This window comes from Bubalus bubalis, chromosome 10 (assembly GCF_019923935.1).
Source record: "Bubalus bubalis isolate 160015118507 breed Murrah chromosome 10, NDDB_SH_1, whole genome shotgun sequence".
Taxonomy (NCBI): Eukaryota; Metazoa; Chordata; class Mammalia; order Artiodactyla; family Bovidae; genus Bubalus; species Bubalus bubalis.
The window spans coordinates 33201903-33225772 of record NC_059166.1 but is presented as its reverse complement, the minus strand read 5'-3'; the positions used below and the strand labels follow the sequence as shown (position 1 = coordinate 33225772).

General features: G+C 39.1%; 1 protein-coding gene across 2 annotated transcripts; it reads right to left on the bottom strand.

Moving 5' to 3' along the window:
• Nucleotides 1-1706: 1706 nt before the first annotated feature.
• On the bottom strand, nt 1707-22197 carry TAAR1 (trace amine associated receptor 1). 2 transcript variants are annotated; one of them, XM_044924224.2, is made up of 2 exons: nt 22138-22197; nt 1707-2895 (listed from the first exon to the last, which is right to left on the bottom strand). In XM_044924224.2, the coding sequence occupies exon 2, from the start codon at nt 2774-2776 to the stop codon at nt 1766-1768; it is 1011 nt and encodes a 336-aa protein (XP_044780159.1). In that variant the 5' UTR covers nt 2777-2895; nt 22138-22197; the 3' UTR covers nt 1707-1765. The 2 variants fall into 2 exon arrangements, with proteins under 2 accessions (XP_044780159.1, XP_045017875.1); XM_045161940.1 differs by lacking the exon at nt 22138-22197 and adding an exon at nt 11296-13731.
• Between the last annotated feature and the right edge of the window lie 1673 nt (nt 22198-23870).

Below are 23870 nucleotides of genomic sequence, written 5' to 3'. Positions count from 1 at the left end.
AGATAGAAGGGTTTGTGAACAGAAATGCATATACAGGAACATGCATTTTAAAATTTTATTTAAAATTAACTGCCTCACCCTAACTTACCCATGAGCATAAGTCACAATTGGGAAACAAATAAATTCAAATCTGTGGTGCTGCTTAACACGATACAAATTATATGAAGTCTAAATTAGAAACAGTTCAAATGCAAATTGATACTTATGATTAAGAATGCTTGATCACTTCTATTAGGGAATCTTACTTGAAACCACTATTTCTCCTTATTTTCTGTTCTATATGCCATCGTAATAGACATGGGATATACTGTGTCCAATTATAGCTCTTCTTTGCCTCATGTTTAGCTGCTCTGATGAATAACTGCTTCTCTTTCAGTGTAGCTTGGCACCCAACAAGTGAATTTGCTTTATTTCCTACAGCTTGTATTTTGAGTCCTATCACACCAGGCATGACCTTGAAATATGATGAAATCCTCCCAGACGTTTTTGTGGGCTTCAGTAACAGGTGCTGTGTGTTTAGTTGCTCAGTTATGTGTCCAACTCTTTGCAACCCCATGGGCTTTAGCCCGCCAGGCTCCTCTGTCCATGGGCAAGTAGGTTGCCATGTCCTCTTCCAGGGGATCTTCCCAACCCAGGGATCAAACCAAGGTCTCCTGCATTGCAGGCAGATTCTTTACCATCTGAGCCACTAGGGAAGCCCAGGTAACAGGCATTTAATTTAAGCTGTTTAAAAAAAAAAAAAAAAGGAATCAAAATAAACTAAGTGGTCAACAATGGGAAAATGGTTAAAAAAATGTTTGTGCATTCATACAATTTAACATTTTGCAGTCATTACAAAATGATGTTTTTATGAACTTTGAATGATACGGTTCTTAAGTAAGCTATGAATGATATTTTGATTTTTATTTTGTTTCTATATATTATTTTTATTTTCCTCTATTTTCCAAATTTCCTACAAGTATGAAAATCAGAAAAAAACATTTAAAAAATGTAAACATCAATAGATTTAAAAATCAGAATATGTATTAATAATTAGTAATAAATAGCAAATTATGCGTAAGCAATAGTAATATTTAATGTACACTTTTAGTTGACTTTAAAAAAAGGCATATATATCCAAGCAAATGAATGACAAAGTCCTTCTAATTGCCATCTCCAAATGTAGCCTCTTAGTTTCCACCACGGAAGAACTGAGTAAGGTACCACTGTCAGTTTCATGGCAGTTCATGTAAGAGTAGGAAGTGTTCTTTAAAATTTTAAGCTCTTAATTTCTGAACTTGTAAAGCTTCAATATACATAATATGAATGGCAAATAAAAAGCAAGATGTAAGCATCATATCTCACTGTATAATCTTTGAACCAAATATTTGATAAAAGTCCCTACAATTAGCACATGTGGTTGATATTATGCATGTTCATAATGATCACCAACTATTTTGTAAAACACTCGAAATCAGTCCTTAATATTCATTGGAATGACTGATGCTGAAGCTGAAACTCTGATAATTTGGCCATCTGATGCGAAGAACTGACTCACTAGAAAATACCCTGATGCTGAGAAAGATTGAAGGCAGGAGGAGAAGGGGACAACAGAGGATGAGATAGTTGGATGGCATCACTGACTTGATGGACATGAGTTTGAGTAAGCTCCAGGAGTTGGTGATGGACAGGGAAGCCTGGCATGCTGCAGTCCATGGGATCACAAAGAGTCGGACATAACTGAGTGACTGAACTGACTGACTGAAATCATAATAATTCTATGGATTTATTCTGAAAATAATTTGCTCCTAGATGAATCTTTTTGGAAAATTTTACCAACTAGAATTATCTTTAGTGCTCTTCTGAACCAGGGGTAGAAAAATGCATAAATCATTGGATTAAAAGTAGAATTCAAATAGCCAAACCAAATCAATGCATCGTTCAAAGTAGGTGGGATAGTATAGTCCAGGAAAGGGTCCATGACCATGCAGACAAAGAAAGGACACCAGCATGTTAAGAAAACTCCCATCACAATCCCTAAAGTCTTCGCAGCTTTCCTTCCTCTGCTTCGTGAAATTCCATTTCTCTCTTCCAACCCAATTTGAACCTTCTGCTTTGCATCATGAATTGATCTTGCCTGGCCTTTTGCTATGAAATATATTCTACAATAGATGCACAGCATAATAGAGCCAGGTATATAGAAAGAAGTCATAAAGGCCAGAACCCCAGATGTTTTGCTGAAGAAGACAGAGCAACTCCCTATGCAGTGACTGTGTTTATAATACATCTCTTCAGCTCCTTTGAAGTTTAGCTCCAGAAAGATCATCCCAAATGCAAAAAGAGCAGGAATACTCCAACTAATGAAGATCATCAGAGAAATAACCAAGATGTTGATCTTGGTTTTGTATCTCAGTGGGTCACACACAGCATAGTAGCGGTCAATGGAAATGAAGGACAAGTGAAAAATGGATGCTGAACTCAGCATAATGTCAGTGCTGGTGTGAATTTTACAGAAGACTTCTCCAAAAGACCAGCAGTGCTCAATGGATCTCACCATGCTATAAGGCATGACCAGGCACCCCAGAAGAAAGTCCACAGTAGCCATGGACTGAATGAGCCAATTATTTAGGGTATGCAGTTGCTTGAAGTGTGATATGGAAATAATAACTAGCAGATTGCCAACCACTGTGGTCAGAATTATGAGCACCATTAAACTGTACAGGGAAGCCCGGATGTCATTTGACCAGCTGCTTTTCACACAGGAAATATTAATTTTATTGTGGCAAAGGGACATCATTTCTTAGGACAATGCACTGGTTGTTATCTTTTCCTTAGTGCTTTGAGGAGTCTCTCTTCGAAATCCATGATCAGGTTAGAGTTCCTTCTCTTACTTCCATATATATATATCCCAGAAACCTGTGGGGAGAAAAAAGGAAATCATCAAAAGTTTGATTCTTCTCACTCTTAATGCATTTACCTGTTACTTCTTGCTGAAAAATGATTATTTTGAAAAGAGGTTTTATTTCCAAGTTCAGTTCAGTAAGTTCAGTTCCTATAAATTTTTTTAACATCTACTTCATGTTAGTCACTGTGTTGGAAATGTAAAGCTGAATTATTAGTTTGAAATATATGATTCTGTAATTCTGTAATACTCAGCTAAATTGTGGGGAACTTGCAATATATTTTGCAGCATATGTTTAATGTATATTATGTGTAATATATAACATTATGTTATATACTTGTATATTACAAAGATAAAAAGAGGAGGAGAGAGAGTTCAGAAGAACAAAGTAAATTCTGGTTATCAGTGAATAAGCTGTTATTATATTGGGAAAATGCTAGGAAATGGCAAGAAGTCTTAGAATTCCAGGAATCTACTCTCCTTTTCATCTCTTCTCACTCCCTCTGGGATGACAGTTTAGATCAAGACCACATAAGAATCTAAATTTATCCAAAACTGGAATTGGAGGAATAAAATAACTTTGCCAACAAAGGTCCGTCTAGTCAAGGCTATGGTTTTTCCAGTGGTCATGTATGGATGTGAGAGTTGGACTGTGAAGAAAGCTGAGCGCCGAAGAATTGATGCTTTTGAACTGTGGTGTTGGAGAAGACTCTTGAGAGTCCCTTGGACTGCAGGGAGATACAACCAGTCCATCCTAAAGGAGATCAGTCCTGGGTGTTCATCGGAAGGACTGATGTTGAAGCTGCAACTCCAATACTTTGACCACCTGCTGCGAAGATCTGACTGATTTGAAAAGACCCTGATGCTGGGAAAGATTGAGGGCAGGGGGAGAAGGGGAAGACAGAGGATGAGATGGTTGGATGGCATCATCAACTCAATGGACATGGGTTTGGGTGGACTCTGGGAGTTGGTGATGGACAGGGAGGCCTGACGTGCTGCGGTTCATGGGGTCGCAAAGAGTGGGACACGACTGAGCAACTGAACTGAACTGAAAATGGATATTTTAATAAATTTGAAACATCTCTCCCCCTAGTCCCTTTCTGCCTTCTATTGCCAGGAGGAAACATATCAAATGCACCTGTAAGATTTATTTTAGTAGACACCCAGGCCTACTTTATGACAGAACAAACAGCAGACTAAATATATTTATATTACTTGAATAGTATAATGTTCAAATTATAATTGAAATTTCACTAAACAAATGATGGATTTTTTTTTGACTACAAAATTTATGTGCTCTCAGCTAAACTAAAATTTAAAGTTTTTTTCTCACTGTTGCCCCCTTTTCCTTCTTTATTTTACTTTTGTTGTTGATATATTAAAGGAATCGGACAATGTTTAGAATGTTTGCTAATAATTTCTACCAATTAAGAAAATATCCCTGCCTGGTATCACGTTGAGCAGCTTCACTCAGCAGGAACTAGGGTCCAAATATAAGTAAGGGAAGGTGGGGGAAAAAAAAACTGATTGCTCAGTTTTAGAAGATTATATTCATAGATGATGAAAGAGTCATCTGACAACTTTGTATGCCTTGTTCTTCATTCCCAGATAAAAATCAAATGGCTTCCTCCTCATAACGATACATCTTGTTTTCAGAGAAATAAAGCCTGAAGCATTTTATCTGAGAAAGTATTGATAATATCAATGACACTTCAGAAGAATAATCTGTCTGGTCAACTTTAGAACTTTATGCATAATTTTTGTGCAAGTATTTTTAAATGTTATAATTTATTTTTTAAATGCTGCTGCTGCTGCTAAGTCACTTTAGTCGTGTCCGACTCTGTGCGACCCCATAGACAGCAGCCCACCAGTCTCCCATCCCTGGGATTCTCCAGGCAAGAACACTGGAGTGGGTTGCCATTTCCTTCTCCAATGCATGAAAGTGAAAAGTGAAAGTGAAGGTATTCAGTCATGTCTGACTCTTAGTGACCCCATGGACTGCAGCCTACCAGGCTCCTCTGTCCATGGGATTTTCCAGGCAAGAGTACTGGGGTGTATTTTTTAAATAGATTTATTTAAATAAATGTTCTATGATGATATTATGAGTTGAACACTTATCTAAGAACATGACATAATAGTGGTTTTCTTTTCTTCCTGCTTTAATAATTTAGCTAGCTAGAAATGATTACTCTCTGTATTTACAAATTACCAAGTTGAACATACTATAGCAATACAGAAAGTTAATCTCTAGGATATCTAGCTAGGCTTCCCAGGTGGCACTAGTGGTAAAGAACGTGCCTGCCAATTCAGGAGACATAAGAAACTCCAGCTGGATCCCTGGGTCAGGAAGATCCCCTGGAGGAGAGCATGGCAACACACTCCAGTATTCTTGCCTGGAGAATTCCAGGGACAGAGGAGCATGGTGGGCTACAGTCCATGGGGTTGTAAAGAGTCAGACACTACTGAAGCGACTTAACATGCATGCTCTGATAACTAGTTAACTCAACAGTTCTGTTCAAATGATCTAATTACCTAATGTTTGAAAATGACACATGATTTTAAAATATATTGTTAGGCATTCTAGTTTGAAGTAGATTTGTCTAGCAAGACAGGATTTCACTGGTAGAGTGTCCCCAACTTCCCAATAAAAGGCCATCAACGCTAATTTCACCATGCCATTTGTCCCGGGTTCCTTCAACTACCCATGTCTAATGGTTCAGACTTTCAATCCCATACTAGTCTGTACAATTACTAATGTGAACCTATCTCCTAATCTACTCATCCACTACCCACTCACAAACCCTTCCATGTATTCCCTCTGGAGCTCATGGTCATCACCCTATTTCCTCAGGCTCTTTTTAAAAAATTTCCCTCTCTTTGTTCTAACTGAAACTTTCTTTCCCCTGAGGATATCTCTTTCCCTACATCCTTATCAAAGGTAATTGTTTCCTCTCCTGCATCCTTGGCTATCTTTTTAATTACAGGACTTGGAGGAAAAACATGTCCAAACATGTACAACATGTACAAACTCATTGACATTGCAAATCATTGTCCCTCCTTCCTTCCTAACTTCCATCCCTTGCAAACTTTGAAGCTCTGTATTCAGACTATACCTCCTCTTGCTGCAGACTTCAGACTTCAAGTTATTTTTCTATATCTTGAAAATGTTAGCTCCTGGTCTACTTTCACTTTCTCCAAAACTACTCCTTCTAAAATTCTTCATAATTTTCTTGTCCACATAAAAGATTCAGTAACGGACTTTCAGCTCCTTACTCCTCTGTCTTCCAACAAGCATGTCCTCCACATGTTTTCTCTGCATAGCTATCTCACTTTCTTATTTAACTAAAGACACCAGATATGTACTTATGTTCACATTAATACAATGCAGAGTTTAACTTTGCATTAGACATAATTTGCTCTCTTCCTATAAATCCAAAACCTCAAATTAACTTAAGAATCTCTTTATTTTGATGACCTAAATCTGATGCACTATTATATTCTGTGTAACATAGCAGAGACACTCTCAGGTATAGTGTGTTTATCTTATCATAATATTGCTGGAGATGATTTTCTCTCTTATCTATCAGTCTATGCTGATGTCTCCACAAACAGATGGATTTTGCCATTCTTCCTGTTACTTACAGATGGAAACAATTTGCTTGCAGGGATGTCCCATCTGGAAATTCCATGCTGCTTCTGCTTAGTCACTTCAGTCATGTCTGACTCTTTGTGACCCAATGGGCTGTAGCCCACCAGGCTCCTCTGTCCTTGGAATTCTCCAGGCAAGAATACTGGAGTGGGTGGCCATGCCCTTCTCTGGGGGATCTTCTCGACCCAGGGATTGAACCCAGGTCTCCTGCATTGCAGGCGGATTCTTTACTATCTGAGTCATCAGGGAAGCCCAATGAGTCATAATTTAAATATTTGGAAATCCTGTCCATGACTAAAAACTGAATCACTGAACTTGCAAATCAAGCAGAGGAATATTACATACTCTAAGCTAAAAGACAAACAGAAAGGCAGTCATTCTTTTTCAAGATATTACAATCGAATGCCTTCCTCCTGTCAGGCGCTATGTGCTGAGGCAAGAATAGTGAATAGACACAATGAAATTCCCTGCTCTTCTGGAACTTACATTCCAGTTGAAGGGTCAGTCAGTTCAGTCAGTTCAGTTGCTCAGTCATGTCCGACTCTTTGTGACCCCATGAATTGCAGCATGCCAGGCCTCCCTATCCATCACCAACTCCCAGAGTTTACCCAAACTCATGTGCTTCGAGTCGGTGATCCCATCCAGCCATCTCATTCTCTGTAGTCCCCTTACCCTCCTGCCCCAAATCCCTCCCATATCAGGGTCTTTTGCAGTGAGTCAACTCTTCGCATGAAGTGGCCAAAGTATTGGAATTTCAGCTTCAACATCAATCCTTCCAATGAACACCCAGGACTGGTCTCCTTTAGAATGGACTGGTTGGATCTCCTTGCAGTCCAAGGGACTCTCAGGAGTCTTCTCCAACACCACAGTTCAAAAGCATCAATTCTTTGGCACTCAGCTTTCTTCACAATCCAACTCTCACATCCATACATGACCATTGGAAAAACCATAGCCTTGCCTAGACGAAACTTTGTTGGCAAAGTAATGTCTCTGCTTTTCAATATGCTCTCTAGGTTAGTCATAACTTGCCTTCCAAGGTGTAAGCGTCTTTTAATTTCATGGCTGTGGTGACCATCTGCAGTGATTTTGGAGCCCAAAAAAATAAAGTCTGACACTGTTTCCACTGTTTCCCCATCTATTTCCCATGAAGTGATGGGACCATATGCCATGATCTTAGTTTTCTGAATGTTGAGCTTTAAGCCAACTTTTTCACTCTCCTCTTTCACTTTCATCAAGAGGCTTTTGAGTTCCTCTTCACTTTCTGCCATAAGGGTGGTGTCATCTGCATATCTGAGGTTATTGATATTTCTCCCGGCAATCTTGATTCCTGTTTGTGCTTCTTCCAGCCCAGGGTTTCTCATGATGTACTCTGCAGAGAAGTTAAATAAGCAGGGTGACAATATACAGCCTTGATGTACTCCTTTTCCTATTTGGAACCAGTCTGTTGGTCCATGTCCAGTTCTAACTGTTGCTTCCTGACCTGCATACAAATTTCTCAAGAGGCAGATCAGGTGGTCTGGTATTCCCATCTCTTGAAGAATTTTCCACAGTTGTTTGTGATCCACACAGTCAAAGGCTTTGGCATAGTCAATAAAGCAGAAATAGATGTTTTTCTGGAACTCTCTTGCTTTTCCCATGATCCAGCAGATGTTGGCAATTTGATCTCTGGTTCCTCTGCCTTTTCTAAAACCACTTTGAACTGGAAGTTCATGGTTCATGTATTGCTGAAGCCTGGCTTGGAGAATTTTGAGCATTACTCTACTAGCATGTGAGATAAGTGCAATTGTGCAGTAGTTTGAGCATTCTTTGCATTGCCTTTCTTTGGGTTTGGAATGAAAACTGACCTTTTCCAGTCCTGTGGCCACTGCTGAGTTTTCCAAATTTGCTAGCATATTCAGTGCAGCACATTCACAGCATCATCTTTCAGGATTTGAAATAGCTCAACTGGAATTCCATCACCTCCACTAGCTTTGTTCGTAGTGATGCTTTCTAAGGCCCACTTGACTTCACATTCCAGAATGTCTGGCCCTAGGTGAGTGATCACACCATCGTGATTATCTGGGCCATGAAGATCTTTTTTGTACAGTTCTTCTGTGTATTCTTGCTACCTCTTCTTAATCTCTTCTGCTTCTGTTAGGTCCATACCATTTCTGTCCTTTATTGAGCCCATCTTTGCATGAAGTGTTCCCTTGGTATCTCTAATTTTATTGAAGAGATCTCTAGTCTTTCCCATTCTGTTTTTTTCCTCTATTTCTTTGCATTGATCGTTGAGGAAGGCTTTCTTATCTCTTCTTGCTATTCTTTGGAACTCTGCATTCAGATGCTTATATCTTTCCTTTTCTCCTTTTCTTTTCACTTCTCTTCTTTTCACAGCTATTTTAAGGCCTCCTCTGACAGCCATTTTGCTTTTTTCCATTTCTTTTCCATGGGGATGGTCTTGATCCCTGTCTCCTGTACAATGTCACAAACCTCCGTCCATAGTTCATCAGGCACTCTGTCTATCAGATCTAGTCCCTTAAATCTATTTCTCACTTCCACTGTATAACCATAAAGGATTTGATTTAGAAGGGTAGTGGTATGCAATGCTAAAATTTGGGCTTTCCTGGTGGCTCAGTTGGTAAAGAATCTACCTGCAGTGCAGGAAACTAGGGTTCAATCTCTGGGTCAGGAAGGCCCTCTGAAGAAGGAAAATTCCATGAACAGACTAGCCTGGCGCTCTCCAGTCCACGGGGTCACAAGAGTCAGGCACAGCTTTAGCAACCAAGTCACCATCACCAAGAATAAAAGCAAACATAGTGAATAATATTATCTAAATAAAGATTTAGTTTATGTCAAAAAGAGTTATGACAATATGACACAATATAATGCTTTCTAAAAAAATTTTTAAATAGAAAAAAGTAAATTTCAAGAAAACACTTAATATTGAAATTTAAATTTTCAGCTATTTCAATAATCTCTAGTTGTAATCAGAGTTAGTGAGTAGCTGGCAAGACACTTCTTGCCTGGATCCTAAGATGCAAAATTAATGATTTAATTTTGGAAAATTTCTCCAGCTGCATGTTTTAAATGTTAAAATTCCAAGTTGCTTTGCCCAGCAAACGTTCAGTGTGATAGTTTCCATAACAGTAACAAAAGTAAAAAGTAAAATTGCCTAAACTTATATTAGACACATAAACCTCAGTAGATACATGTTCAAAAAGATGGCAAATTGGTGGAGTTGACTCTTTTTATAATAAGACATAGAGAGATGTCCATGAGATCTTGTCAAGTAAAGAAAAATATACAGAGTGTTTTAAAGTAGCATGCACTTGAACACACACACTTGTATAAAAGCATGAAGCATAGGCATGGAATAATAGCTCCAACTGCTCAAAGATGGTAAGTTTGAAATTCATTAAATAAATAAATAACAAAATGGGAAAAAATTTCAATATTAGCATTAATTTTTCCTAGGTGAAATAATGGATGAGTTTTACTTTCTTCTCTATAATTTTTACATTTTCCAAGTTTCCTACTATGAAAATGCTTCATTTTCATTTTCAGAAAAAAATATTTAATAAAATTAAGTAGGTTGTGAATTGTTTCAAATGAAACTTTAAATGAAACTTTCAATGAAACTTTCAAAAAGCTATTGATAAATGATTATTAATAAATTATATTATTTGTGCTTCATGTGTTTGTATAATTCTTCACCTGAGTAAAGAATTTATTATGAAAAATCACACTTTTGCTAAATTTCTTAACTGACCCATATGCTGTTTTTGTTCTGTTATACAAAATTTGGAATCAAAATTAGAAATGGACTTGATAATAATGTTATTCACAAATATATTTGCAGCTCTGTAATTTATCTAGTGTTTGTTAAAATAATGGAAGTATTTTTGAAAAATATTTATTTTAAAAGAGAGAAAGAGATAAAGGACAGGATTTCCAAATATTTAAGTCATAACTCATGGGGTCTCTAGGTGGAACATCCCTGGAAGCAAATTGTTTCCATCTTTAAGTAACAGGAAGCATGGCAAAATTCATTTGTTTGCTTAGGCATCAGCATAGATCAATAGATAAGACTGAAAACAATCTCCACAATATTATGATAAAGTAAACACACTATACCTGAGAGTGTCTCTGCTATGTTACACAAAAGATAATAGTACATCAGATTTAGATCGTCAAAACTAAGAGATTCTTAAGTTAATGGATCTAATACATGGCACATATAAACACACACACACACACACACAGAGGTACACATATTAAAGCACAACATCATTCAGAAATGCACCAGCATTTTTCCCACCAAACAGTATTTGCCACAATTAAGATTTTAGTTCTGCAGTTTCATATATAATAACAATAAGATACGATTTAATTTGTAATCCTGAAAAATTTCCATGAATCCTCCATTATTACATTAAAACTAGCTAAACACAACACAGAATTTCCTTCATTTTACAAGGAAAGAACATTAAAAAAAAATCCTTTTTCTAATTTTCTAGCCACCCACAGGTGAATTTTTAATCAAGGTGAAATATTTTGAAAAGCTCATATAAAGTAAGCTATTTAAAATATATGTAACTATTTTTATCCTCTCCTACTAAAATGACAGTAGAGAATCTTCCCATCAAATAACCCTAAATGTTAGTATATTTGTAAGTACGAAACCATTGATAACTCTTACTCCCTTGAGCATTCTCCCTGTAAAAGATCACCCGGGCCTCCTGGCTTATCTCTGGTTTGCAAGGCTGTTCATTGTGTTCAGACCTACCTTCTCAGGAAAGGGTCACAGAGCAAGTGGCTAAGCAGAAGCACTACCTTTGGGAGGAGGCCATCCTCACTCGTGTCCTGTACACCTGCTGCTGGCTTGAGCCACTGTTGATCAATGATGGACTACAGTTAATGCAGAAGAATAACGCACATATTAACATCTGGAAAAGATAAGCTGATAATAAATCTTTCTGAAACAGGTAACAGTATACTATTGAGAAAAATAGGTGAGAGGTGTGTTTATTCTAAATGAGCACCAGGAAGCTAGCAGTGAGCAAATTAAATAGAGAAGGTAAATATCACTGTTACTTTAAAAAGTATCTCAAGCATGAGCCACCAGGAACCACAGTCGTGGGTGTTAACAGCATATAAATGAAAACAAATGTCCATTAAGACTGCCTTAATTGTTGATTGATTTGAAAGAAAAAAATACTCCTGTATTAGGCATCTGTACAAAGGAGATAACTAGCACTAAAAAGCAAAAACAAAACCCCCCACTTTCAAAATAGATGACTTGTACTTGATAAAGGGCTGTTTTTAAAGATTAGATTGTTTTTAGATCTGATAACATAACTAGAAAATAATTTGAGTTTTAAATAATGGTAGGAAAAATGCATTTTAGCTCATGACTCAATATATATATAAGTATGCATTCATAACAGAAGCAATGCTGTCATTAAAAATACCCTTACCTCATTCAATTCACTCTAATATTCTATTCAATTTCACTTTTTTAGCTGAGTGGGGTTTGTACCTCAATAATGTTACTAATCACAATTTTAAGAAAACCACTTTAGAGATGATACATATTTAGCCCACCAATTTTAAAATTGCTCTATATAGAACTTCCAAAATGACCTTCTTTCAAAACAAGGAGCTAGTGCCTTCAACATGGCAAAATAAATGGGTGAACAGTATAGTTTCTCATCTATTTCTATCGATCTGTTATTCTGCCATAGGAAATCATAGAATCATTATGACAGCTTGATTGTTGGTTCCAATTCTCATTCTTCTAGTATCGCCACCTTTGTCTTTGCTTCACTGGGAGTGGAAGGCCCCGCTTCCTTGTCCTTTGAACTTTATGAATGTCCTGTGTCATCCCCATGAGGAGAACACACCCCAGCAAAGTCCACTTCTCCAAGGAGGTTGAAGGGCATGTAGAGCAAACTGGGGCATGCAGCTACCCAGCATTTGCAGAGCCATCCTTGCTGACCCTGCTGATTCATGCACTTAAGTGGCTATTATTTTAAGCTACTGAGTTTGGGGTTTTCTTTTTTTTTTTACACAGCATTTTCATAGGAATAACTAACTGAGTTAAGTTGTATTTCTGAAAGAAGCTACTGAGATCTATTACCCATTCTCTTCCTTGGAGAAACGCTGACACCAGAGAAGTACTGACACCACACGATGGGCAACCTATGATCTAAACAGCCATTAACAAAAGCTGCAACCATACAAAGAAAGAAAGCATAAAATGAAAATTACCCTTTACTAGATGAAGATGACCTTTTACTAAGTAAATGTAACTCCATCTTCAGAAATTCTTGTATAAAAGGTTAAGAAGTAACACCCAAGTTTATTTCTTATTAACAGTACCTAGAAAATATTATTCGTAGTTCGAAAACTAAGGCCAATGTGTGCCTAATTCACATATATACCTGTCATTTTGTGAATGAGTGAAAAAGCGCAATGTCTCATGTACTGGAATTTATTAAGTTCCAGGAAATTAAAGATCTTATCTGCTTTGTTCATTTCTGTCTCTCCATCATCTAAAATAGTGCCTTCACACCATAAACATTCAATGCACATTTGTTCTGTGAACATCGGCTTCCTAATTATAAAATGAAGGATTGGTTGATTTCATTTCCGCCACTGAATGGCTCACAGTGAAGACATGATCCATGTCTCTGGCCACGCAGGCTATCTGCTGATCTTTCGAGTGGGGCACTCCTATAGAGTTCATGAGCTCCATGAAGACAGGGAACATATATGCTCTTTTCACTGCTTTATCCTTAGGACCCAGCACATAGTAGGTGCTCAATAACTACTGATCAGTTGACTGAGATTTCTAGCAGATTAGATGAATATTCACATTGATAACACAAGAAAAGTCATAGCTTGTAGTATCAATTTGGAAGGCAGCAACCTAGTGGTAATAGTTGAAGCTGAATCTGTGGTGAGGATTAAAAGGAAAGACAGTGAGGAAGAGGGAGGAAATGAGCTGAAAATAAGGTGATAGGTTAAAGAAGTTGCCATTAGGGATTTTGAAGCAATTATCAGTGGATTATTGTGGACTAGAGGGAGGAGGTCAAAGGAAAGCTAGATTCATGAGACTAGAAAGATAGTGTGTGTTAGTCACTCAGTCGTGTCCAACTCTTTTTGTGACCCCATGGACTGTACAGCCCGCCAGCCTCTTCTGTCCATGGGATTTTCCAGGCAAGGATACTGGAGTGGGCTGCCATTTCCTTCTCCAGGGGATCTTCCTGACCCAGGGATCGAACCCAGGTCTCCTGCATTGCAGTCGGATGCTTTACCGTCTGAGCTACTAGGGAAGCCCAAGAAAGATAGTGTGCATAGTGAAAAAATAGAAGTAGCTGGGTTAAATTTTTTTTGAGACATATGACAGTGAAAATAAGATGAAATAGAATATTATTTTGAAGAGATGAGAAGTTCAGGGAAGTATAAGGGCAACTACAAATTCAAAATAAGAGACTTAATTCTCCTTTTTGAAAATCAGGGAAGAGGCTCCCTTCTCTCCCTTTTCTTAGAGCACTTACTTTAGAAAATGTTTAAGTTCTTTCTCTGTCTCTATGAAATATATGTAAATCTTTTTAAAAGCAAAATAAGCTGACTCTTGCCAGCTTTATGACACAGGAGTGTCTTGCCCAAAGACCTGGGAATCACTCTTTGAAACATAATTCAGAAAGATGATGCCACTAGCCCTTAGTTTCTGTGGACTGGTAGGAGCCTAACCTCAATGAACACTTCACTCCAAAGATGAAAGCTATCTTTTGTCATAAAGAAGAGTTTATATTTCCTCTGAATAAAGCCAATTAGTTAGCACAGATGGTCACTCCAACTACCAAGTGAATTTGAATAAACTGTGCATGACAAATGATGCTTTCAGTCCTTTTCCTTGAGGGCTGTTATTGTTTATCTTGAGAACAGGTATGTATTAGTCAGCGTTCTCAGAAAAACTGAACTAGTAGGTTGTATATACATACATATACGGACAGATTTATTATACAGCATGTGTGTGCTTAGTTGCTCAGTGGTGTCTACCTCTTCGCGACCCCATGTACTGCAGCCCGCCAGGTTCCTCTGTCCATGGGGACTCTCCAGGCAAGAATACCGGAGCGGGTTGCCATTTCCTTCTCCAGGGGATGATACAGCATTCGCTCCTGTAATTATGGATGCTGACAAGTTTCCGGATCTGTAGGGTGAGTTGGAAATTTGGAGACCGAGGAGAGTCAGTACTGTAGTTCTAGTCCGAAGGATGACAGGCTTGAGACCCAAAAAGGGTCCGTACTGCAGTCGGAATCCAAAGGCAGAAAAAAGCCACTGTCCTAGTTCAAAACCAGCCAGGCAGGAGGAATTCTCTCTTACTTGATAAAGGTTAGCTTTTTGATTCTGCTTAGTCCCTCAACAGATTTGTGGTTACCAGAGTTGGCGGAGGGGAATTGGATGAAAGTGCTCAAAACTAAAAAACTTGCAGTTATAAAATAAGTAAGTTCTTGGGATATAATGTACAACATGATAAATACAATTAACACTGCTGTATGTCATATGGACTTACCAGGTGGCTCAGATGTAAAAAATCCGCCTGCCAGAGCACAAGACACAGGAGGTGCAGGTTCAATCCCTGAATCAGGAAGATCCCCTGGAGGAGGAAATGGCATCCCACTACAGTATTCTTGACTAGGGGATCCCATTGACAGAGGAGCTTGGTGGGCTATAGTCCATGGGATTGCAAAGAGTTGGACATGACTGAGCACGCATGCATGTATGTTGTATATGAAAACTGAGAACATCCTAAGAGTTCTCACCTCAAGAAAAAAAAATTATTTCTATTTCTTTAATTTTGTGTCTATGTGAGATTATGAATATGTATGAAATGTATAGTGAAAAACACTTCATAATTTATGTAAGTCATATAACTATGTTGTACATCTTAAATTTGTACAGCACTGTGTGTCAATTATATCTCAACAAAACTGGAGTTAAAAAATAAAGTCAGTTCATCATACACACATACACAGATAGTGTGAAGGCTGAGAAACAAAGTGCTACTTCAAATATTGAGATCAGTTCAGAGCCTTGAGGATAGACCAAATGTTAGCAGGTTTCATAAATCTCTTAAAATTTCATTCAGACAATAGACTGACTCATTAATAAAATCATCCTGATGCAACTAGCTCTGAATATCTTCATAAATATTGTAGGAAGGATCTTTGGATGGGTTGTTTGTATATATATTGTTTGGCTACCACAAATAGAAGAATGAAAATGTAATGGGGCACATGGCTTATACACTTTAGAAAGGATAGTTTTTCTTTCTGATCTTAAGACACCACACCTTGAGTGTTAATTTCTTGCAAAACTTGAATCTCTGACCCAAATATTATATTCACATGGACCTATAGAGGGCAGCCTTTTGCAAATTTTTGTAGGATATAGGTTTTTATACTGAAATCCTTCCTCTTGTGCCGGGGTCCAGCCCCAGCAGGATCCAGGGGTACCCTCAGGATGACGGCCTATGCGAAAGTATAGCAAAGCAGAGAGAGACAGGCTTGATCTTCCTTGATTAACACAGAAAGCCAATAAAGCTCCTGGCACGGAACTTGCTCTGTTCACGGAGGCCGCAGGTGCCCTCTTGGTGGGGTGAAGACGCAGGACGCCCCATCCCTGGTGAAGATGCAGGGCGCCTTCCCGATCAGGTCTTAGAAGCCCAGGCAAAAAAGTGAACTCAGAGAGCCCCTGTGCCCCAAGGAGTCATCCTGAAAGAAGAACAGAGAGAGAAAAAGAGGGAAAAGGAAAAAAAGAATGACACGGGGAGACCAAGCTTTGGTGAGCGAGGCCCATAACTTTATTTTCAAAAGGAACTTTTATACCTTGACTTGTACATAGAAGGAAATGAAAGATGCAAAGTCATACAGAGTCAGACCAAACATTACATCTGTTTTGTCTTTATCAAAACCAGGATTTTTTCTGCATATCTTTCCCATAAACAATGTTGTGTACATTATCTTCTGGCCTTGGAGGCCTGTGGACATTTTATGATCCTTTTTTGATAAAGGCTGCTCAACCAGAAAACTTATTTTCCCTTGAAGTGTTTTTTCTTTATATTTCTAATCTATGTCAGCCTCAGAAAGTGCTAAACAGAGTTACATTCTCACAGAGCAAAGGTGTAGTAAGTTACAACAAAGAAAGAACCAATTAGCTCAAAGGTCTGATGTGGTTAATTCCAAGGCTGCTACTTGTTTTTCTTACATTCCAACTATGTTAACCAATGCACTCCCAGGTGCACAATGGATAAGAGATATGGGAACTTGGCAGCAAGCATTGGCCCAATAATGAAATCCTACACCAGCACTACTCTAATAGTTTTTAACTCTTTGAAAGGCTCTATATTTTTAGAATGTTTTAGGCTTCCCATGTCTCTCATGGTGGGGAGGCTGTGAACAGTTACATGCTTAGCTGCAAGAGTCTAGATAAACCTGTCAGGCAAGCTAGAAAGCCATCAGAGGGGTTTGAATTGAAACACTCTTATCATGTCCATTAACTAAAGCCCTAAGTTGATTTTTTCCAGAGAAAGGTGGTCAGGGATAGCCCCCTATTAATGTCAGAAGAGTTGGTGAAAGGCACAAAATAGTAAGACAAACAGATTTTGGTTTTGGGGTGGATGCTCGAGCGGATTCAGGGGTCCCTTGAGGCCTGATCCGCCTTTGCCTGTCAGGTCTCTTCCGCATGACCTTTGTCATGGGTGGGATCTCCCTTGGTGGCTCCCAGCACTCTTGCCTCCCAAGGACCCTAGAATAGAGTGACCCAGTATGAAACAACTTCAATCTTCTCATTTTTTTCCCCTCAGAGGAGAGGGGAAGAGGAATAAACTAGGACCCTGTGGATTTCCCGCATAATAGTGGATTTCCCACAGTGTGCTTCTCTGGACTTTCCCTTGCCTCTTAGGACCTATTGAAGACAAACCATAAACATACTGCTCCTGGGGACACAGCCTAACCTTGGTTACTCTCAATAATAATAATAAAAGGGAAATAATAGGGAAGAAGAGGAGGGGCAAGAAGAGAGATGAAGAAGGAAGAGGAGAAAACGTGAGTGGAAGAGGAGGAGGAAAAAAGAGTAACAGGAGGGATAGAAGAAAGAAATGGAGGAGAAACAACATTTCCTGAAACAGTCAATGAATGAAGAGCCTTATGAGAAAGCTCTAGTTTATTTCCATAACAACTCTACAGTAATAGATACTATCTTTATAATTGCTTCACAAAGGAAGGTCATGAGAATTAGATACTTTAATTTATACTAAGGGGCAGCAGTGGATTTTGATTCCAGATTTGTCTGACTCCAGAGTTTCAGCTCCTAACCATGATGAAGAATTTGGGGGAAAAAAGTTTGAGTGAAGGGTTTTCTTTTCTATAGCAGATTTCTCCCTCAGCCACTTCAAACAGCTAGATAGCAAAAACTGAGATAACCACCCTCTTGAGAACTTTGCTTAACATTCATAAGTGTTATGAATAAGTGGGCAAGAGAATCATATTATTTACAAGTTATGACAGGTAATGTTGCAACAAGTTCAATTAAGACTTTTAAAATGATCTTCATTAAAAAAAAAAAGGCAGATGAGATAATAACATACTAACAGTAATTTGGGGGCTTCCCTTGTGGCTCAGATGGTAAAGAATCTGCCTGCAATGTGTGACACTGGAGTTTGATCCCTGGGTTGGGAAGATCCCCTGGAGATCTTCAACCCACTCCAGTATTCTTGCCTAGAGAATCAGTCAATCCTACAGGAAATCAACCCTGAATATTCATTGGAAGGACTGATGTTGAAACTGAAGTTCCAGTACTTTGGCCAGCTGATGTTAAGAACCAACTCATTGGAAAAGACCCTGATGCTGGAAAAGACTGAGGGCAGGAGGAGAAGGGGTGACAGAGGATGAGATGATTGGATGGCATCACCAACTCGATGGACATGAGTTTGTGCAAACTCCTGAAGATAGTGAAGTCCATGGGATGACAAAGAGTCAGATGTGACTGAGCAACTGAACAATAGTATTAGCATAGTAACAACAATAGTAATTTCAAAACATTTTCAAAATACTTTTTGGAATTGTTTTTGTCACTAAAATTATTATATTTTTCTCATCAGTCTCTATAGATAACTTTCACATATTTGAGGTAAAATTAAATTATAAATATTTTTAGGCTAATAGTTTTATTTTCTTGCTATAATGCTTTTATAATTGATCTCTACAACAACTAGTTTCCTAGTACTAAGTACACATAATGTCAGGTGTTTCCTTTTTTTTTTTTTTCACTCATACTGCTATGGCAAATAAATCCTTAGTTGTCTTTGACAGAGCAAGATGAAATTTTATCATAGATGGGAAAAAAGAAATCAGCTGGTCCATAATTTCAGCTAAATCAACATCATAATCCATTAAAACAGTATTTTTGATACTAATGTTTTCATAACTCAAAGTTCATCCTGTCTACAAAGCATATTGCCCAAATATTAACTATTTATCAGATAGTCTACCACTATGCTAACAGGTGGCTTTTCTTTGCTTTGGCAGGAGTTCAAAGTTTCCAGAATATATTGATGGCTAAACAGCTATTAACACTGATAAAAGCACTTGCTATATTTCTGCAACCAGACAACCATATGGAGCTGATTTCAAAACAGAAAGATTAAAAGAGCTCCCTCTTAACACACATAAGGGAACACAACGAACACATTGTCACTGATCCTTCTAAATTTACCTCCCAAGTCCAAAAAATTTCCACTCTTAATGTTGACAGTCCTCTCTCAGTGTCTCAAGGAAAATGTATATTTTCTATGCCATGTTAACAGATATGATCAACTGAGTTCAATCTTTCTTCAGGTGTGTATATATATTTTATATTAATTGTGTACTTTCACCTTAGCCCTCTACCTATCACCCTGCAATCTACCAAACTCCGTGGCTATTAAAGCTACAAGATTGACTATGAGGAATGTAGTGTGTTGCTCTTACAAAGGTAGCGAAAGTGTGAAAGTGTTAATCGCTCAGTCATGTCCGAATCTTTGTTACCACATGGACTGTAGCCCACGAGGCTCCTCTGTCCATGGAATCCTCCAGGCAATAACACTGGAGTGGATTGCCATTCCCTTCTGCAGGGCATCTTCCCAACCCAGGAGTCAAACCTGGGTCTCCTGCACTGCAGGTAGACTCTTAAAAATGCAATTAAAATCTAGCTTTAATAATCATTAAGCAAAACATCAGTACCCAGCACTTTAATCAAACAGGATTAACAGTGAGTCCCTCAGGAAGCTGCAGTCTAGCGTGGCTATCTAAGAAAACACTGATAACCTAGAAAGCTAAAGAATACACTGGACATGAAGCTCAAAGATTCATTTTTGAGAATCTGATACACCCACTTGTTGGCTCTTGGGTGGAGCTTGGTTTCAGTGTAGGTATGGAGGCTTTTAGATGAGTTCTTGTCAGTTAATGTTCCCTGGAGTCAGGAGTTTTCTGGTGTTCTCAAGTTTTGGATTTAAGCCTCCTGCCTCTGTCTTTCAGTTTTATTCTTACAGTAGCCTCAAGACATCTGCATGTATACAGCATGGATGATAAAACATTAATGGTGAAAAGAATCTCCACAGTGGGGGAAACCCAGAGGGGCTCACAGAGTTACATGGAGAAGAGAAGAGGGAGGAGGGAGATAGAGGTGACCAGGAGGAGAAGAGGGGGAATCAAAAAGGACGAGTGCAATCTAGCCAGTAATCAATTCTCTATTTGCTCTCCACAGTCTGGAGAGCACTCAGAGAGGTTCAGTGTTCTCCACAGACCAGAACACCCAGAGATTCACAGAGTTAAGTAGAGAAGAGAAGGGGGAGGGAGGAGATAGAGGTGACCTAGAGAAGAAAAAGGAGAGTCCACAGGGGAGAGAGCAATCAAGCCAGTAATCACACTCCTAAGTAAAAACGGGTACTGAAGATTGGATTCTTAAAGGTACAGAATTGATAACAAATACCAAAAAGCAAAAATTAAAAATCTAGAGTAGAGGTTAGACTCTTAAAAATACAATATTAAAAAAAACAAAACAGAATCACAGAAGTCATAAAAATATATATATAATTTAAAAATAGCATGAATTTTTTGGCAAGGTAATAGTAAGTTTTAAAAATGAAAATTAAAGGAGTACTAAACAACTTAAAAATAAAAAAATTATTAAAAAATGATAATAGTAAAATATATCTAGAAATTTCTCTGGAGCTGTTGAGGGCAGTGTGGGGTCAGTTCAGTTTCAGATAGTTCCTTGTTCCAGCTTATACTTCTCAAGGTCCATAGGTCCCTTCCGAACTAGCCAATTCTAACTGCAAGGTTTTAATCTGTTGCACCTGTCACTTCCAAAGTGGTTCCTTCTTCTTTGTTTATTTTGGCTTCCTCTGTTTGCAAGTCTCTTCAGTATCTAACTTCCACCCTGACACAAGGGGGCGAAGGTGGTCATTTATTTAGGTTCACTTGTTAAACTGTGCTGTAGGAGGGAGGAACACTACAAACATACATCACTGGCGTGTGTGGGGAGTGCTCGCAGTGTCTGGGCCACACTGGGCTTGCTCACGGCGTGTGTGTTTTCCCGTCCATACTGCTCAGGCTCCAGGTTGCTCTGCAGGGGAACTGTCTAAAGCCGGCCCTGGGTTGCATGCACTTCCCAGGTCTAAGCTGCTCAGGTTCAGGTTCTCGGGTGCTCCACAAAGGCACAGATTCAGACGGGCCTGCGTTTTGTGCCCTTCCCAGGTCTGAGCAGCTCAGGGGACCAGGTGCTTGGCGAGCGCACTCTCCCCAGGTGGGCAGTGCGTCTTATCACCTCCCCCATCCCAGCCGCTCAGTTTCCTGGGTGCACAGCGGAAGCACCTTCTCAGGTGTGCTGTGTGTCTCCTTTGGGGAGCTTACCTCTGGCTGCGGCACTCCTGGGGATGTCAACTGTCCAGGATCCTAGGAAGACTTGGTTAGCAACTGGGAGCCTGCTCGAAGTTTGGTAGAGGATGCACCTTGCCTTCTGGCTCTGGCTGGTGCCTGCCTGCCTCCCTGCCTCCAGCAGGGGATGGGCAGGTCTGCTGCCAGCTAGCTCTCCTCTGGTATTCGCTCTGTCCTTTGTTCTGCGAGCAGGCCCGGCAGTTCCTTAGGTTAGAGCTTTTCACAGGAAAGTGCTCTCTCTCTCTCTCCTCTCTCTTTTTTTTCCCTCTCTCTCTGGCTATCCCATGGTTTGGGTTGCTATATCATGTTAGCTCCCTCAGATTGCCCTCAGGGCATTCAGGCCCAGTCTTTACCTTAAGCAATGCAGCCCTGCCTCCCTGTTCAGCCCCTGCTTGCTGACCTGAGTGTCTGGGCTGCTTCTCCGATGGGAGTTGCAGTTAGGCACATAATCTGTGGGTTTTATTAATTTATTTTTTTCTCCCAGTTACGTTGCCCTCTGAGATTCCAAAACTCCCCCACAGACCCACTGGTGAGAGGGTTTCCTGGTGTTTGGAAACTTCTCCTCTTTTATGACTCCCTCCCTGGGATGGGTCTCCATCCATAACTCTTTTGTCTCTTTTTTTATCTTATGTATTTTGTCTTACCTCCTTTTGAAGACAATGGGCTGCCTTTCTGGGTGCTTGGTGTCCTCTGCCAGTGTTCAGAAGTTGTTTTGTGGTATTTGCTCAGCGTTCAAATGATCTTTTGATGAATTTGTGGGGGAGACAGTGGTCTCCCTGTCCTATTCCTCTGCCATCTTGGACCGCCTCAACACTTTGTGAAATAAAAGAAAATGTGCATTAAAATGTTTTTTAAACTACAAAATGCTGTACACAAAACATCAATGATGCCTTTTACATACACCTGGCAAGTACAGGTAAAATTGCCTTTAGATCAATGAAAGATCAATGGAAAGTTTGAGCAACTATTGGTATTGGCTTGCAATTAGCATATACATAGGATTGACAACAAAGTAATTGGACAAGAGGCAAGAAGTATAGTGTAACTATAGATTAGAGAATAAAGGAAGGGTTAAAAACTTAACATTCAAAAATGAAGATCATGGCATCCAGTCCCATCACTTCATGGCAAATAGATGGGGAAACAATGGAAACAGTGATAGACTTTATTTTCTTGGGCTCAAAATCACTGCAAATGTCGACTTCAGCCATGAAATTAAAAGACACTTGCTCCTTGAAAGAAAAGCTATGACCAACCTAGACAGCATATTAAAAAGCAGAAACACTACTTACTCTGCCAACAAAGGCCTATCTTAGTCAGAGCTGTGGTTTTTCCAGAAGTCATGTATGGAAGTGAGAGCTGGACTATAAAGAAAGCTGAGCACTGAAGAATTGATGCTTTTTAACTGTGGTATTGGAGAAGACTCTTGAGAGTCCCTTGGACTGCAAGGAGATGAAACCAGTCAACCCTAAAGGAAATCAGTCTTGAATATTCATTGGAAGGACTGATGCTGAAGCTGAAACTCTAATACTTTGGCCACCTGATGCAAAGAACTGACTCATTGGAAAACACCTTGATGTTGGGAAAGATTGAAGGCAGGAAGAGAAGGGGATAACAGAGAATAAGATGGTTGGATGGCCTCACCGACTTGATGGACATGAGTTAGAGAAAGTTCCAGGAGTTGGTTATGGACAGGGAAACCTGGCATACTGCAATCCATGGGTTTCAAAGAGTCCCACAAGAGTGAGTGACTGAACTGAACTGAACTAGCAGCTCTGGTGACTCACAGCAGACATTAATCATTTGTTAAGTGATGTCTATATGGTAAAGTTGAAGATGAATGTAAGACACACATTTTTGAAGACTTTACATTCAGTAATAGATATTCCTAGCATTAGCCACTATTTATAAACCTCTTCCCTTTCCTGGACATGCAGGGGAATTACACTTCCTATTTATTTAAATTTTGCATGGCCATATGACTTTCTCTGGCCAATAAAATATGAGTGGAAATGGCAGGTATCACTCTGAGTGAAAGCATTTATAAGGCATTGTACAATTTTTTCATGTTCTTTTCATGCTCTAGAAATTATGGGAGCACAGTTGATAAGGAAATGATACAAGGTGAAAAGAGCCCAGAGTTCTGATCTATGACATAAAGGCTAGCTTCCCTAGAATAGACTCTGAATGAAATAGACATAAACTTTTGCTTTGATGAGCCAGAATGCTTTTTATATTATTTATTACTATACCATTCCCTAGTCTTTCCTGACTAAAATACATTCTAAAAAGAGAGAAAGTATAACACCATGAAAGAGTAAACCCCTCCCTCAGTATCCAAGGGGGATTGATTTCAGGACCTTCAGGATACTAAACT

Excerpts from the sequence above, each read along its gene's own strand:
- TAAR1 (XM_044924224.2), bottom strand. The coding sequence starts at position 2,776 with ATGATGTCCCTTTGCCACAATAAAATTAATATTTCCTGTGTGAAAAGC.